Raw genomic sequence first — 16,276 nt, forward strand, 5'->3', positions numbered from 1 at the left:
TATAAATTAATATCTTGTCAACCAAAAATTTGAAAAGTAAAAACAAACCATTATTAAAATAGTTTAGTTACATAATACAATGCTAAACAGTGTCCAGATGGGTGAGAAGCAAGCATTTTGTTAGAACTTACAGTACAAGTGAAAATCCCACATTAGCGAAATTTCAACTAACGACCTCCAGTTTTTATTTATATTTGATGGACCATTTAAAAATGAATCCCTTTTTTTCTTTTCTTTTTAATTCTTTACTTAGAGAAAAAGTGAGAGAGAAAAATATTTTATTTTATTTAAAGATGTCTTAATTAATTAAAATTTCCTATCGTCGTTAGAGAGTGTTGTTATTCTGTGTTCAGAAAGAAAAATTTAGCAATTTTCTTCAATTTTTAAAATGTTCTTTTTGTCTACTGCAAATTTTGCACATCTTTCTCATCTTTTATTTTAGACGTCACTTAAGAAAAATTGTTACTGTGTTAATCCACCCTTGGACTAATACCTTTAGAAATTCTTTAGACTACTGAGATATAAGGTACAAACTATACACAATTGTACACAGGCATATGATCACATACAAGCATTCTCCACTCAAAACAAAATATCCAGCTGGAATATCTGCTTCTGGAATAAATATAGTAGATAGTTTTGTTACACGTGAGAAGTTGATAATTCTCGACCACAGTAATATTTCTTTTGAAAAAGTGGCATTGAGAATAACAGAATAAAGTTTTGGTCTTGCAAATAACAGTTGTGAACATAAAAGGTTTGCAGCTGATCTCATCCTTGACTGCAATTAGAAACTGAACTGATTTAGTCTAATATCTGACAGATGAACGTGTATATGCTACATCAGAAGATCCAGATTCAATGAAGACACCAAAGATAAAGCCACCAGACATGTTTGACCTTCCAAAATTGTACAAACATTTCTGACAACGAATTAAGAGCTGAATCTGGCCATCCAGTAAGCATCTCCCCCAGCCTACCAGTTCCACAACCAGCCACTGATATAATTTTTCCTACCCCACTAACTGAGGCAAGTAAGTCTGAATCTGAATCTTCCACGAGGTCTGAAGTATCTATTTAAGCACAATACAAAATCAGTGGAAGTTACACTGCTGCAATAAAGGATGAGAGTATTCAACATATTTTTCCCACAGGGGCTTGTACTTCTCTATCCCAATCTTCAACCATGGTTTGGAATTTCCATTGAAATGTAGCACAGCACCCCTCTCTATCAACTGAGGATCAACATTGGTGTAGCCAAAACCCAAAACGTGCCACGATGGATCTAAGGGCTGAGTTAATCCATAAAATGTCAACAGTCCAGGCGGCAAGGTACCAAGTTTCCACAATGTCCTGTCTACGTTCTTTTCCTGCCAGTAGTGATAAATGCCAGTCACGTTCTTTTTCCTCCATTCAACCAAATCAAATACATTCATCCCAAATGCCCATCCACAAGCATCAGGGTCAAAATGTGCATGTATAAGAGGATGAGAGTAGTTCAAATATTTGTGGTATCTGTGAAATGTCTCCATGCATGTTTCAACAGCCCCATTTACATTACCATTCAGATCAATGGAAAAAAGATCAGAAAGATCCTTCTGAACCACAACATCATCATCCAAGAACACCACCTTCTTTATTGCGGGAAAGACTTCAGGTATGTAGAATCTCAGGTGATTAAGCATGGATAGATATTTAGGGTTACGAAACTTGATAGGTGTTCTTCCCTCATCACTGTTGCCTGAAAAGTAGTAGCTCTGTATTTCAGAGTCTTGAAGTTGCTTGAGCACAGGAACATATGAAGCATTTAACCAAGTGAAGTCTTCAAACTTCTGAACTTCCACAGTCACTCCATTGAAATCATTCACCGCAAACCATGCCTTCATCGCAGCATAGTTTATTTCATCAGTGACAAGGTGAAAAACAATCATATTGGGATTTTTAGAATTCATTGCAGTTGAATTGACCACTACTGAAGTTGCAAGAATGTTATCAGAGAAAACACAGAAGTGGTAAAGGTTGTTGTCCTTGAGCTTCATCTCCATTTGTCTTTTGTCCTTCGATTTCTTTTGCAAATTAAAGTTTCTGAACCATTCTGTTGTCAACCGAACACCAAGGCAGTACAGACTTTTTGGGACTTCTTCAGCAGCTATTTGTCCATATTTCGAACTCTTTTCAGTAACTGAATTCATCTGTTCCTCAAGAGCTTGAATTTTTGCTTTGAATCTCATGATCATGGTTGCACTATCATAATGGAGCTGCTGGGCTTGGTATAACAATAATGCCATATCACGGATGGCCTTTTCTGTTTCCCTTGTTGTCAAAGGAACACGCCTAGTTGCAGCATTTGAGAGGAGCCTCTGTGAATTGTGGATCTGGGCACTTAATTCCCAAGCAAATTGGAGATTGTTACTTTCTTTGGCAATTACGACAAAGGCTTTTGCCAGAGATATCTGATCATTGAGTTGTCTCGTGACCGAGTTAGAGTTTAACATCTCTTCAGTAATATTAAGGCCTTCCATAATCTTATCATGCTTGTAAGTTCTCTGTACAACAGGATTCAAAGCTATTAGCTAAAGAAAGATAAGAACCTAATCAACATCTATCCTAACCAATTGTAATAATATTATATTATAATAATATCATAATATTAAGCATGCCATGTAAGCATGTCAAGAATTGTTTTTATGATCCAAGCATGATCATTTGAGGAAAAAATTGTCATTCAGTTATAGTCCCAAAATTACAAAATAAAATATAATCCTCCATCCACCTAACAACAAGTATCATTTTGGTTTTTCAATATAATATTAATTATTACTTTTCCTTTATGCCCTGATAATATAAATGAAGGTGGAAGATACTCTAAATACTGCAAAGATACTGTAAAGGTGGTTGATACACTATTTAACTAGTTTTTCTTGAATTGTGTCAAAACAATGTATAACACACTTGTCACATATCATGGAGGCAGTGAATAGGAATAGTTGTTTTTCCCCATAACAAGAATATGAATTAATGTTATAAAACTTAAAACAAGAGCAACATCGGGAGAATTCAACATAATCCCAGTCGCAAAACAAGATCCAAGTTCTCCATAGAATTGTGGACATTTTAAACAGTATAACAATGTGAGCACATAGTAACATCATGGTATCGATTATAATCAAATGAACTCGCAAAATCAACCAGAGTCATCTTAGACTAAATAAAGATGAGTAGTGCAAGCGTTGAATTGGTTGATGTTTAATCAAATCAGTATTGAATACATCGGATCTAGCACGAAATTGCTAAACTGCTATTCCAAATTATTAAGCATTCGAGTTCCGAGTGATGTAAGGAAAAGAAGAATAAAAAAATACAAACAACCATAATATGAAACAACCCCTTTTCACACCCGTAAGGAAAAAAAATCCAAAGCGAAACAGGGGAAAAAGCCAATTCACACAATCTCCTAAATACATACGTGTACGGCACAAAATCAGTCCCCAGCATCACATAACCAAAAACAAAGCACACAAATCACTCGTTCATAGACCAACCAACCCTCCCGACCAAAATCAAATAAACTTAACAGAAGTTGAATCCACAGAAGCCTAAGCAAAAAATTCAAATTTAATAATAAAACATTTTCAATATTTTCACACACACTTTCCAGCACCCGGAAAGGACAAATCTATGGAAACAAAACCAATTGGGAAAAAAAATCACCTTGGACAAAGCGGGTCTGGACTCAATTTTGTTCCCTTTGCTCAGAATATAGACAAAGAGAAGAATCACTGCACAGCACAATGCCCACCACAAAGCATCTGGAACCTTCCTACGCACTGGCCTGCGAAAATCTGTCGCTCTTCGTCGCATCTTCTAACTTTCTCCAACCCCCAATTGCACCCTTCTTTCACTTTTTTCCCCGGAAACCGTTTTCCGGGAAAGTAATGTTGTGGTGAAAAAACAAAATTTCAAGATCGGCAGCTATACCCAAGATCTGGAACCTCAGGATTTGGAAAAATAGAAGTGAAAAGATTCAGATTTAGGAGAAATATTTGGTTTTACGACGGTGGACATGCGCTGGTGAAGTGCTTCTGGGCACTACAGTGAGCACAACGAGGAAAATAATAGAAAGAGAAAAAATAAAACAAAGGAAATGGAAGTGGTTTCATGGCACGATGATGTTCTGGCAGTTCATTTTCAGGGACAGCGACAAACGGTCCTGATCGTGCCATGTCAACTTTCAATTATAACATTTGATTTCGATTACCCATTTATGTCCAATCAATTATGGCCTGTTCTCAATTTTGCCTTGTCTTCTCAAACAGCAATAAAATCAGAATCTACCAACACTAATTTGCCAAAGGAACAGTGGAATATAAAATATTTTTCTAGTTTTAGAATTTTACTTTTAGAAACTTAATATAATTGATTAATTTTTAAAAACAAGTATTGATTATTTTAGAATTTATTATTTATTATTTATTTTAAAGCCAAAGACAGTATGTTAAAAGGGGATATTTAAAAGATATATTGAGTTTTAGTTTGAGTTGGATCATATGAGAAAAGATAAGTAAAAAACATTGTATATGTAAAGTTTTTTTGTGTGCGAACATCTCTATATTTGTTTTTGTAAATTTAATTATTTTGGTTCTTCCATAATTATTTTGGCAACATAGGGGAATTTGGCAATTTATTGTTCACACTTAACTTACATTTGATGTGTCAATTGCACAAAATATTTGAGTTTAATACGAAAAATTTATCAGCAGAGGAATCTATTCTGAAAAATGTTGTGTTTTTGTGTCGTTGTTGAGAGGTGAAAGCATTGATGTCTCTATGCTAATTTATGGTAATGATATATTATCTCATAATTAAAAATTTAATAGAAAAATTAACATTGGCAAAAAAAAATGTAAAAAACTAGTAATTGTAATTGTAAAAAACTAGAAAAATTAACAATTTCTTTGTAATTGTAATTTATTTATTTTATTATTTAAATTTATTTATAGTTTCTAAATTAGAATATAAAATTAAAATTTATTTTTATCTCAAATTTTAATATATTTTAAAATAAATAGATATAATTTTTTATATTAATTTATTTTTAAATATTAAATTATATTTTAAATTTTCGTTATATCAAATTATATAAACAATTCATATGACATGAAACTAACACACTTATTTATATGTCAAAATTTTAATATAGTTAAATTATGAAAGATTGTATATATTATTTTTAAAATTTGATGATCAATACCAAATTTATAACAAATTTTTATTTCTTTTATATTAATTATTTCTCTCGATAAAAAAATAAGTAATTATAGATAAGAATTTATTAACTGCATAAACCAAATATAGAGGTAAATTCTCATAAGATAACTTCTTTTAAGAAAATCGTGTTTCGTTATTTTTAAACAACTTTGATAATTTTTTATTGATAAAATGTTGTAAGACGTCCCACAATTGATCTTTTTAATATGTTTATAAAATATGTTCAATATAATAATATAGATTTTTATTATTATTTCGAATTTGTGATACATTTATCTTGAGGGGATGATTCAACAAGGCATGAGCCAATATTATTGGTCATAGATAATTGCAAAACTTTACCATGACTTATAGGGTAAAATAACTTGTGATTTTCTCCTCCTTATCAATATCATCAAAGATTTTGGTGTAGTGGTGTTTTAGCATGACATGAATGATTCCTTGCACCAAATTTCATCAATTTCTCACCTAAATTCGATACACGATTCCCATCTTAAACAAAAATTTAATAGAATCGTATCAATATGTAATAGAATCTTACAAACATCTGTGTTGGTTAGTTCTATATTTCGGCGGATTAAATGAAAGTGTATAAAAAAAATTACCACATTATAAAGGTTATGGAAAAATTCGAATAAAACAAATTACAACATATGAAAATTTAAAAACCAAGCACCGTGTGTAACAAGATTCATTATAAGAATAACTATAAAATCTAAAAATCATAACCCTAGCATTTGGCCGTGCATTAGTGTTTCAGTTCAAAATTTCCTTGTCTATTACCAAAAGTTGCCTTAAATGAGTTTAGGACATAACAATTACAACACGAAATCAAAGAATTTAAAACTGCAGTAAAATGCTATCTACTCTCTTCTTCGTCTCCATGCATTTTTTTCTCTTTTTTCTCACAAATGGGGTTAAGCTTCATTATGGTGCTATCTTTGCCTCTATTGTCTTACTCTGTGATAATCTCTGCTACTGTGTGCTTTCTGCTATCTTTTTTCCATTTTTCCATTTTTTCACAATTAGGCTTGACCTACAATACTCTCGTAATCTTTGCTTTTCCCATTTTTTTACCAACTACGGATCAATACTTTTCAATCAATTTTTTTCATACAAAACATACTATCCCAAAATAGACAAATTTTGTAACAATGGAGCCTATTTTCAACCTATTTTCTGTTGCTGAGGTTTTCGGTATGTTGTACAGGGACAAATAATCACATTTTACATTCACTCTAACTTTGGTTAAATAATCACATTTTACAATGTAATTATTAATAATTACTTAACTTGAATGAATTTTTAGATATCTATTATCTATATGTCTATATATACATACGCACAAATTATTTACAGAAATTTTTCATTGACTCTACTATCTTCGATTTATTATATCGTTGTTACATAAAGAAATTCACTCCATAATTTAAGTCAACTCTAAGAAGAAAAACGAGAATATCCTTATGCAGGTGAGGGTTCGTTTCAAAATTTATTGAAAACAAATCTCTATTTTTGACGGAGATTGTCTTACAAGACAAGAAGGTAGTATTAGAAATTCTTTATTTTCTAAAGTTGTTAGAACTTACAATATTTTTTTAATGTAAATTTTCATATAGGTGTGTTAATCGATGTCTTAGTAAGATGCACACTAATATACAAATTTCAAACTGAAATTTCTAAGGATAAGTTTACTCCATTTAATCATTTAGTGTTGCATTTAATGGTGGTTTTTACATAACAACATATTACAATTAAAAATAAAAACTTCTACTTTGCAACCAAAGTTACTTTACTCGATTCTAACTTAATTTCCAAAACAAACATCAAAAACATTCCTTTTTCTATCATTAATTCTACTGTGTTTTCCATAAATTATTTAGTTGGTAAGTTTTAAGTATTGTACTTTAACATTTGATCTGGTACGTTAGGTAAAGTTAACTTAAAATTTTTAATGAAGTCATTGTTTTATGTTTTATGCAAATATCATGGAGATACTATGATGTGACTTTAAAGCATGGATCAACAAGAATTGTTTTGCATCTAGTGATAATATGGATAACTCACTCAACAAAAGGAGTTCTTCGCCCATTACAATTATCATGAAGTAGGCCTTGGAGAAAACTAGTTAACATATGCACTTTAGAGAAAGCAAGCTTGGAGTGCATGTTTTCTAGCACATTTCACGTTAGGAGTAGCTTGCATAACATGCATCTAATTAGTGGATTCTTTGTAGCATACCCATCCTTAATTTCTGATTAGGAAGTGATTAGCTACTGGATGAGATCAACTTCTCTTCCTATAAATAAGAGAGCTACACTTGTATCACATTTGGATTTGGAATATACATGTTGAAATGATGTTGATGTGAGTTTTGGCTGCATGGCTGCATGTGAGTTTTATCTTACTAGGTAGCTCAAGTGGCAACTCATTTCACCCATCTCAATCGTTCAATTGGCGCGGATCTCTCTCTTGGGTGTCTTCTCTATTCATTTCGCAAGTGAAACGAGTGGCGTAGCGTTGGTTCTTCTTCCACTCCAATTGGACATGGAAGCCTAAACCATTAAGGCTTTGTTCACTTGAATAGATTTGGGAGAGAGTGATTGAGGGGATTTGAGAGGATTTAAAGGTAAACTTTTTTGTTGTTTATTTGAGTGGATTTGGAGGTAAGTGAAAGTAAATTTGAAAGAAAAATTTATGAGAATTAGTGTACGATTTGATTATTGTGATAGATTAAAAAAATTTAATTCCAAATCTACACTCACTTACCTCCAAATTCACTCAAATAAATAACAAAAAATAAATTTTTTTGTTGTTTATTTGAGTGGATTTGAAGGCATGTGAGAGTGGATTTGGAAGTAAATTTTTTTAATCTGTCAGATCAATCAAATCCTACACTAATTCTCACAAACGTTGCTTTCAAATTCATTCTCACTTAGTTTCAAATAAATAACAATAAAAATTATCTTCAAATTCACTCAATCACTCTCTTTGAAATCTATTTAAGTGAACAAAGGATTCCTCCACCTTCATTCATTGAGTGATGATTCCTTCCAAAAATCTCACACCTGAGGTAGCTATGATAATCATTGAATTACAAAGTCTACTCGATAATTGATTCTTCATGCCTACACATGAAAGTAAACAGAGATAATACTGTAAAAACACCATTTCCACTCTCAAATCTCCTCCCCTCAACAAAATAGAATATCTAGTTAATCTCGCAAATCCATACCTTCGTTCAACCTCAAATTATTTCTACTACTATTATATTTTTTATTTACGAATTTTACATTTCATTACAAATTATAATCATCATTAGTTTTACAAATTTCCCCTGTACCTCCCTTGTAAGGTACATGTAGTCTATGCACTTCTATTTTTTTTTTTTCATTATTTTATTCACAATTCTGCTAGCTGATTATTAAGATGTGTTGATATTAGTTATGTTGTGAAATCAAATTTGAACCCAACTACATTTCCAAACTTTTTAAACAAATTTGTCTCTTTTGTTTTATTGCAAGTTAAAAACAGAGTTCCAGTTTTCTAAAGGAAATGAATTGGATTTTATTGAGTTCCTGTATTTCTAATTTGGGGTGTCGAGTTTCATTGCAAACTAAAACCTTTTTAAGATATTCCGAATTGAAACGGTTATAATTATGTATAAAGATTTTCAATCAACTAATTTATTCATTCTATTAATTAATTTTTTTAATTGTAATATTCAATCTCCTAATTTTGAATTAAGTTCAAATATTTCTGAATAAAAAAATTATAGAAAAACTACTTTTAAAAGGTTTCAAGTAACTATTTTTGGCACTGTTTATTTAATATATTAATTTAATATTTATGTCTTTAATTTATTTATTCAAAATAGAAACACGCAATTGTGAAGTTGAAAATATCTTTTTCGAAGGTTTTAAATAACTGCATTTAGCATTGTTTAAATAATACATTAACTATATATTTTATGTGTTATATTTTCTTTAATTTATTTAAATTTAATTTTGTTTTATGAGAAATAGAAATTTCTTGTTTACTTTTATTTAAACGATTGTAACTTTGTTTCGATTAAATAATTATTTTTAAAATAATATAAACTGGTTTTAGAGGTTTTCAACTAATTAATGATGTTGACTGATTTAAGTTTTTCTTTACAAATTTCACATCAAATAATAAAAGTATTATTTAATTACTTTTCATTTTTATATTAAATTTCAAATATAAATAGTATTTTTAATATTTATATGCATTTCTGAAGTCGAAAATGTTTGGAAACCTGGAAAATTTGTTTAAAATATATCGGCTCAGAACATATTACAGCTCTATCAATCACAATTTATCAGAAGCAGAACTGGCATTTAAAGCTGAATGGTAATCATCATAGCCAATATATCAAGGAAATAAGTAAAACGGGATTAGAAAAATTCTTAAATTTGAAAAAAAATGTAAATAAAATATCGGCTCATATCAAGAAATTCAACCATTTAATCCATTATGCTTCATCGAACAAACTCAGAAGCGCGGATAATATGTAATCATCGCCGACAACTAAGATCACAAAAAACTCAAAAACACCGGAAAATCTAAATTTTGAAACCCTAATATAGCGGACATCTTTAGAGGCATAAACATTGAAAGTAAAAGCCCCCACGTGAAATACCACCGATTCAATTTGCGCCTCTATGACTAGCTTAATTTTCACGGAACAATTCGAAAACAAGCTAAAGGTGTAGTGAGGCGCCAAATCAACACAACAAATCGAAAGCATGGAGAATTGCAAAATTGAAATAAACGAAATCTTGCCATTGTTTAGACACAGATTAGCCAAGAAATTGGGACAAAACTGCAACACGAACGGCGCCGATTTGGCACGTGTATTGGGGCTTTCACGTCATGCATTGATCAGAGAAGCCCGGGAGACATCGTGCAGAGAATTAAAAAGAAGAAAGTTTTTTGACCTAAAAATCTACTCGTAATCCTAAAATTCGAAACACTAGCGGCCATTGTAGAACTCTACACTACAAAAGAATTGGGCTTGCATATGGTGTTATATTTATAGGCGCACCAAACCCTAATTTTCTCTCTCTCGGACTCCAACGTTTGAGAATAATACGGTGTGTTTCGTTTGGCCGTTTCGGAAAATATGTAATTTTTTACTTTTCTTTTTATACAAATAACTTATTTGAATGTTGCCAAAATTTAATCATTTTTTAAAAGAAAAATATAAATGTATTTCTTTTGATGTCATATTTCTTAATTTACAAAAAAATATTATAAAAATATTTTTCTTAATGTTTTAATAACGTCAAATTATTTGTTTGGTGCTTTGCCTATTCACTTATACTATCTCTTATTTTAAAAAATAATTTATTTATTTATTTCTTAAAATAAGTTCGAATTAGTCATTTTCGTGTACTCCTTAACAACTAACAGTGATACAAACATTGATATGACGTTAATTTTACTGTAATTATGTCAATCAACCTTTGGGTAATTTATGTGCTTAAATGTGTATAAAAACAAAAAACAAAAAACAAAATTGAGGATTTAAATTATGAGAACTCAATTTGTCTTCCTTGCAAAAAAAATAAAATTTTAACATATATAAATATCATTTTGGAAGATAAAGAAGGGTTTGTGTGGTTGTATGTGAGTGAATTTTGCAAATTCGATCATTTCCTACACTAGCTCTATAGAAATCTTCTACCATTTTCTAATGAAAAGCTCCAACTATTACCTATACCAACTATTACCTATACCAACTTAATGAATTTTACAAATTTATTATGAGTTATTTGACTTAAAAAATTAAATATAATAAATTTAAGATTTGAAAGATAATTCCTTGCACATTATTAAGTATTTATATGACCATTGTTTTAAATAAAATCTCTCAATGCATCAATTCTTTACATTGTGCTAGTAAATATTCTATTATAACTTATTTATTTTTAAATATTTTCTTTAACGTTTAAATATTTTTAAATATCATAAATTTACTATATAATCTATTTGTTGGGCAAATAATGTGGAATTACATATTTTGAAGTGAATAATAGCTATATAAAAATCAAACAAAAAATTGTTTTTTATTATTATATATGTACTACATGAAGTATACTGATCGAAATTGATTGTCATTAAGCAGGTACTAATAGGTCAGATTGTCTTACGCTTTACAAATATATTACATTAATGATTAATTATTGGGTTTGATTACCTAAAATATATTGCACTAATGGTTAATCAATGGAGGTGGCTGTCACAACAAGCCTTATAAGTAGACAACCGATGTCCAGGTACAATCATCTTCTTCTATCCTAATAAAATATAGATCTCTTTATGAAACATATCTGACCATCGGACAAATGTTACCGAAACATCTTGGCGCCCACCGTGGGGCCGAGCGGCATCCCCATGAAGCCACGAAGAACCAGACGCGCGCTCGGTCTCGATATCGCTATTCGGATCAACACCAGGTTTTGTAACAAGAGTAAAAAATTCCGTAATAATTCCTAAAGGCATGACTTTTGTTTTGAGAACTTTCAGGAACGTTCAGCCCTACATCCAACCTTCACAGGTTCCAGTTTTCATTATAATTTAAAAATTATAATATATTTATTTAACTCATATTTAAAAATATCATCCACAGGAAGTCAGAAAAATGACTCCTACCTCAAGACCGCTCGGGGGAAGTCAGAAAAATGGCTTGAGAAATCCCCGCTCAATGCAGGCAGTCAGAAAAACGACTCCTGCCTCAAGACCTCTCGGGGGGAAGTCAGAAAAATGGCTTGAGAAATCCCCGTTCAACGTAGACAGTCAGAAAAATGACTCCTGCCTCCGCTCGGGGGAAGTCAGAAAAATGGCTTCAGAAATCCCCGCTCAACGCAGGAAGTCAGAAAAATGACTTCTGCCTCAAGCCGCTCGGGAAAAGTTAGAAAAATGGCTTCAGAAATTCCCGCTCAACGCAGGAAGTCAGAAAAATGACTCTTGCCTCAGGACCGCTCGGGGGAAGTTAGAAAAATGGCTTCAGAAATCCCCGCTCAACGCAGGAAGTCAAAAAAATGACTCTTGCCTCAGGACCGCTCGGGGGAAGTCAAAAAAATGGCTTCAGAAATCCCTGCTCAACGCAGGAAGTCAGAAAAATGACTCCTGCCTCAAGCCGCTCGGGGGAAGTTAGAAAAATGGCTTCAGAAATCCCTGCTCAACGCAGGAAGTCAGAAAAATGACTCCTACCTCAGGATCGTTGGGGGAAGTAAAAAAAATGGCTTCAGAAATCCCCGCTCAATGCAGGAAGTCAGAAAAATGACTCCTGCCTCAAGCCGCTCGGGGGAAAGTCAGAAAAATGGCTTCAGAAATCCCCGTTCAACGCATGAAGTCAGAAAAATGACTCCTGCCTCAAGCTGCTCGGGGGGAAGTCAAAAAAATGGCTTCAGAAATCCCCGTTCAACGCAGGAAGTTCGAAAAAGAACTCTTATCAGTCAACTACTCAACAAGTTCAGCTTTGTCAGGTTCCAATGCCTTTTCATTATAAAAATAAATATTGAAGAATTTACTTTATTTAAAAGCATATTTTTTGGAGTGAAAATCTCTTGCAAAGGAAAAAGTGTCAAAGAGAACTCTTAGCATTTTCTGTTCAGTCTAAAGAACAGATCCAAAGAGAACTCCTAGAGTTCGTCGCTCGGTACATAGAGCAATGAAGACTTAAAGCATCAAAGATAGACTTCCTAAAGACCTCTTTTAAAGCTCATAATAATCCCTACGCACCTCTTTTAATAAAGAGCTTGCTCGGATTTGGGGGCTTATGTACTATATAAAGTATATCGATCGGAATTGATTGTTATTAAGCAGGTACTAATAGGTCAGATTGTCTTACACTTTACAAATATATTGCATTAATGATTAATTATTGGGTTTGATTACCTAAAATATATTGCACTAATGGTTAATCAATGGAGGTGGCTGTCACAAGCCTTATAAGTAGACAACTGATCTGATGTCCAGGTACAATCATCTTCTTCTATCCTAATAAACTATAGACCTCTTTATGAAATATATCTGACTTGAGCGTCGGAGTGTCTTCTGCAGGTCAACCACCAATCGGGAAAGATTACTTGAAGAGTTGACCGATCGGAGCATAGCAAGGAAGGACAACCGACTATCGGACAAATGTTACCGAAACAATATACAATGATAAGTTTTTGAGAAAATATATAAAGATATGTTTTCTTATGATGTGAGGCTTATTTTTTAAATATTGGATTTGTGAAATGTATTTATGTGCATCCATTATTTTTTAAGGTGGGATTCAAAGTAAACATGTTTATAGTATAATATGTTTATATTGATGATCTTTTATTTATTGAAAATTGTATTGTTAATGTTTAACAAATTCAAAAAATTCCCGAGGAAGGAATTTGAAATGTCTAGTATCGGTTTGATGTATTATTTTAGTCATAAAATTATTCAATTAGAATATGATAATTTTATCTTAAAAGAAATATGTACGTGAAATTTTGAACGAATTTTAATCTTTAATGTACTCCACTTGAATGTGACACAAAAAATCATGGTGAAAAGAAGGTAGATAACAAATGTTTCAAGCAAATTGTTGGTAGCCTAATGTATTTTACTAACTAGATCAAACATAATGTAATTTGTTGTTTTGATTAGTAGACATATATAGGAAATTATACTTAGTTACATTTGTTGATTATTAAGAGAATTATTCGCTATTTACAAACAACATGTAACTTTATGGCATTATAAGAAGGACCAAATTTGTGATTTCATTGAATTTATAAAGAAGGATCATGAAAATGATAGAAAAAATACGTATGGCTTAATTCTGTCTTATGCTTGCAATAAACACTATTTCATATTATTCTAAAAAGCAATCCTTTATAAATTTATTGAAGCTGAGTTTATTGTAGCTATAACTTATACTTGTTAATTATAATTTAATGTTTGTCAATTGTAATTTAATGTTTCGATCCATTGAGAAAATATTATTTTTGTAAATTTTCATATTTAAGATATTGTCTATTTTGTAACTTGAAATTTTGTTAGAGTATTGTTTCTAAAAGACACTTAAGATAGTTAAAGGAGAAGATATATTTAAATAATCTTTAATTAATTTTTTACAAAACGTGACTATTAAATGTACATCTATATCAGTTTTCTTTTAATTTTACAATATTAACACAACCTATTTTTTTTCTAGAATGGAATGAATGATGACGATAATACAACCCTTTATTCAAATCAGCTTGTCCAATGATCTTGAATGTAACATTATCTCGAATTTGACAAAACTTGTATGAAAAAATCAGTTCACAATTCAAATCCTCAATTAAATGTCGGATCAAAATCAAATTAAAAAGTAAACTCAGGTACATATACATATAGAACATTAAAAATTGTTAAGTTTTTAATAAATTCAATAGTACCTAGATATTTAGCTACAACATAAGAATCATTTGGTAATTTAACATGAACATGGTTATTCTTATGGAACATAACAAAACGTGTTTTAATGTGAGTGACATGATCAGTTGCTCCAATTTTTTTTACCTATTTGTGATTCTTGTGCAGAAGACTCACCATGATGAATGTTTATCTAGTTAACGCTGTGATTGGATGAGTTTTGCAGAAAATTCATGAGCTTTTGCACTTGTTCAACAGTAAAAGGATTACTTTTCATATTTGTTTTAGATCTTGATACTCCATGACATATGGAGTCCTGTTTGTTTGGTTTGGTTAACTAGGTGCCTCCCATGACTAGTGCGACATTAAGTCGTTTAGGCCAATTTTGGTACCTTGCATAGAGGAATTTCTTGTGTTGAGATTGCACGTAGGGTCACTATGTTCATGAATTCTGATACTGCTATCGATGAGTTTTAGCTTGTTCAGGAGAGTACGTCTCATGCTTCTATTCCAAGAATGATAGTTGGTTCCATTGAGTAGAGGAGAACCAATAACCATTCCTGGATCCGCAGGATGCAAATAATAGGGGCTAGAAGGATTTAAAAGATAATCCATGGTTGAGGATTCCATGATGAAGAAAGAAACAAGATAATAAGCAGAAGCATAGCAAGATTTTAACCTGGTGTGATACCATTTTGAATATGGTGTAGTTCATCATATCAATATCGCAGCAATTGAATATAGAACAATTCTATGTATGAGAATTTCATGTATACGAAAGCACGTAAAAGTAAAAACAAGAATAAGGAAGAAGAAAAACTTTCTGAGCATCTATATTCGCTTACACAAAACGTACGAGAGAGATCCTATCTATATATAGGAATCTAAAACAGAAAAGAGAAAACACTGATATAACATCATCAGTAAACAGAAACCGAAAACAACAGAAAATAGAAAAAGATACTGTAAAATAGTATCTTAACAATGTGTATACCCTATAAATGTTTATTCAATGGTTTTCTCTTGATCAGGCTTCTTCTCCCTTGCCTTAAGATAACTATATAACTACTATATATGTAATACAAGCTAGGATTGCTCTATGTGCAAGGAAAAAGAAATGTCCTAGCAACTGGTGAATGGTGGCTGAGTCAAAGAATGTGAAGTGATTGTTCTTCAATAAATCAACGTAAAATTATGGTATCTCTTAGCCAGATTATTTGGCCATCATGATTTTGGGTTTGATTGAACCAGTGATAATTAGGTACATAATTTTAATATCACGTAAATCCTAAGTAATAAACTAGTATAGAATTCTTATAACTGTCTCACATTTAGCTCATTCACATGTGTTTATAGGACGATTTCTGGGCAAGTTTTGAAGCTGCAAATAAGGACAATTCTGGCTCCTTAACTGTTTTGAAGAATTCAAGGATGTGTTAGACGACACTATCTTAACATATCCGCAAGTGGAACTTTATAGGAAGAGCCGACAGCTGTTTGATTTCTCTGCTATGTGGAAAGATTCCGAAGGAAATGATAGCGAAGAAATAGACAGAAGAATTTAACCGTAGGGATTAGT

The 16,276-nt window shown here is 31.6% G+C and overlaps 1 protein-coding gene and 3 non-coding genes across 4 annotated transcripts; all 4 read right to left on the reverse strand.

Annotated features, from left to right (window-relative positions):
* Positions 1 to 595: 595 nt before the first annotated feature.
* On the reverse strand, positions 596 to 4,193 carry LOC124847080 (putative galacturonosyltransferase 10). The gene is made up of 2 exons (XM_047324473.2): positions 3,712 to 4,193; positions 596 to 2,546 (listed from the first exon to the last, which is right to left on the reverse strand). The coding sequence occupies exons 1-2, from the start codon at positions 3,859 to 3,861 to the stop codon at positions 1,095 to 1,097; spliced, it is 1,602 nt and encodes a 533-aa protein (XP_047180429.2). The 5' UTR covers positions 3,862 to 4,193; the 3' UTR covers positions 596 to 1,094.
* Positions 4,194 to 9,568: 5,375 nt separating this feature from the next.
* On the reverse strand, positions 9,569 to 9,661 carry LOC148196738 (small nucleolar RNA Z223). The gene has a single exon (XR_015780525.1). It is a non-coding gene; the product is annotated as a small nucleolar RNA Z223 (small nucleolar RNA).
* A 68-nt stretch (positions 9,662 to 9,729) lies between these two features.
* On the reverse strand, positions 9,730 to 9,815 carry LOC148196739 (small nucleolar RNA U36a). The gene has a single exon (XR_015780522.1). It is a non-coding gene; the product is annotated as a small nucleolar RNA U36a (small nucleolar RNA).
* A 250-nt stretch (positions 9,816 to 10,065) lies between these two features.
* LOC148196740 (small nucleolar RNA snoR134) lies at positions 10,066 to 10,201 on the reverse strand. Its single transcript, XR_015780521.1, has one exon. It is a non-coding gene; the product is annotated as a small nucleolar RNA snoR134 (small nucleolar RNA).
* Between the last annotated feature and the right edge of the window lie 6,075 nt (positions 10,202 to 16,276).

The sequence above is a fragment of the Vigna umbellata genome, chromosome 6 (assembly GCF_029865625.1).
Source record: "Vigna umbellata cultivar VRB3 chromosome 6, Vumbellata_1.0, whole genome shotgun sequence".
NCBI classification, from domain to species: Eukaryota; Viridiplantae; Streptophyta; class Magnoliopsida; order Fabales; family Fabaceae; genus Vigna; species Vigna umbellata.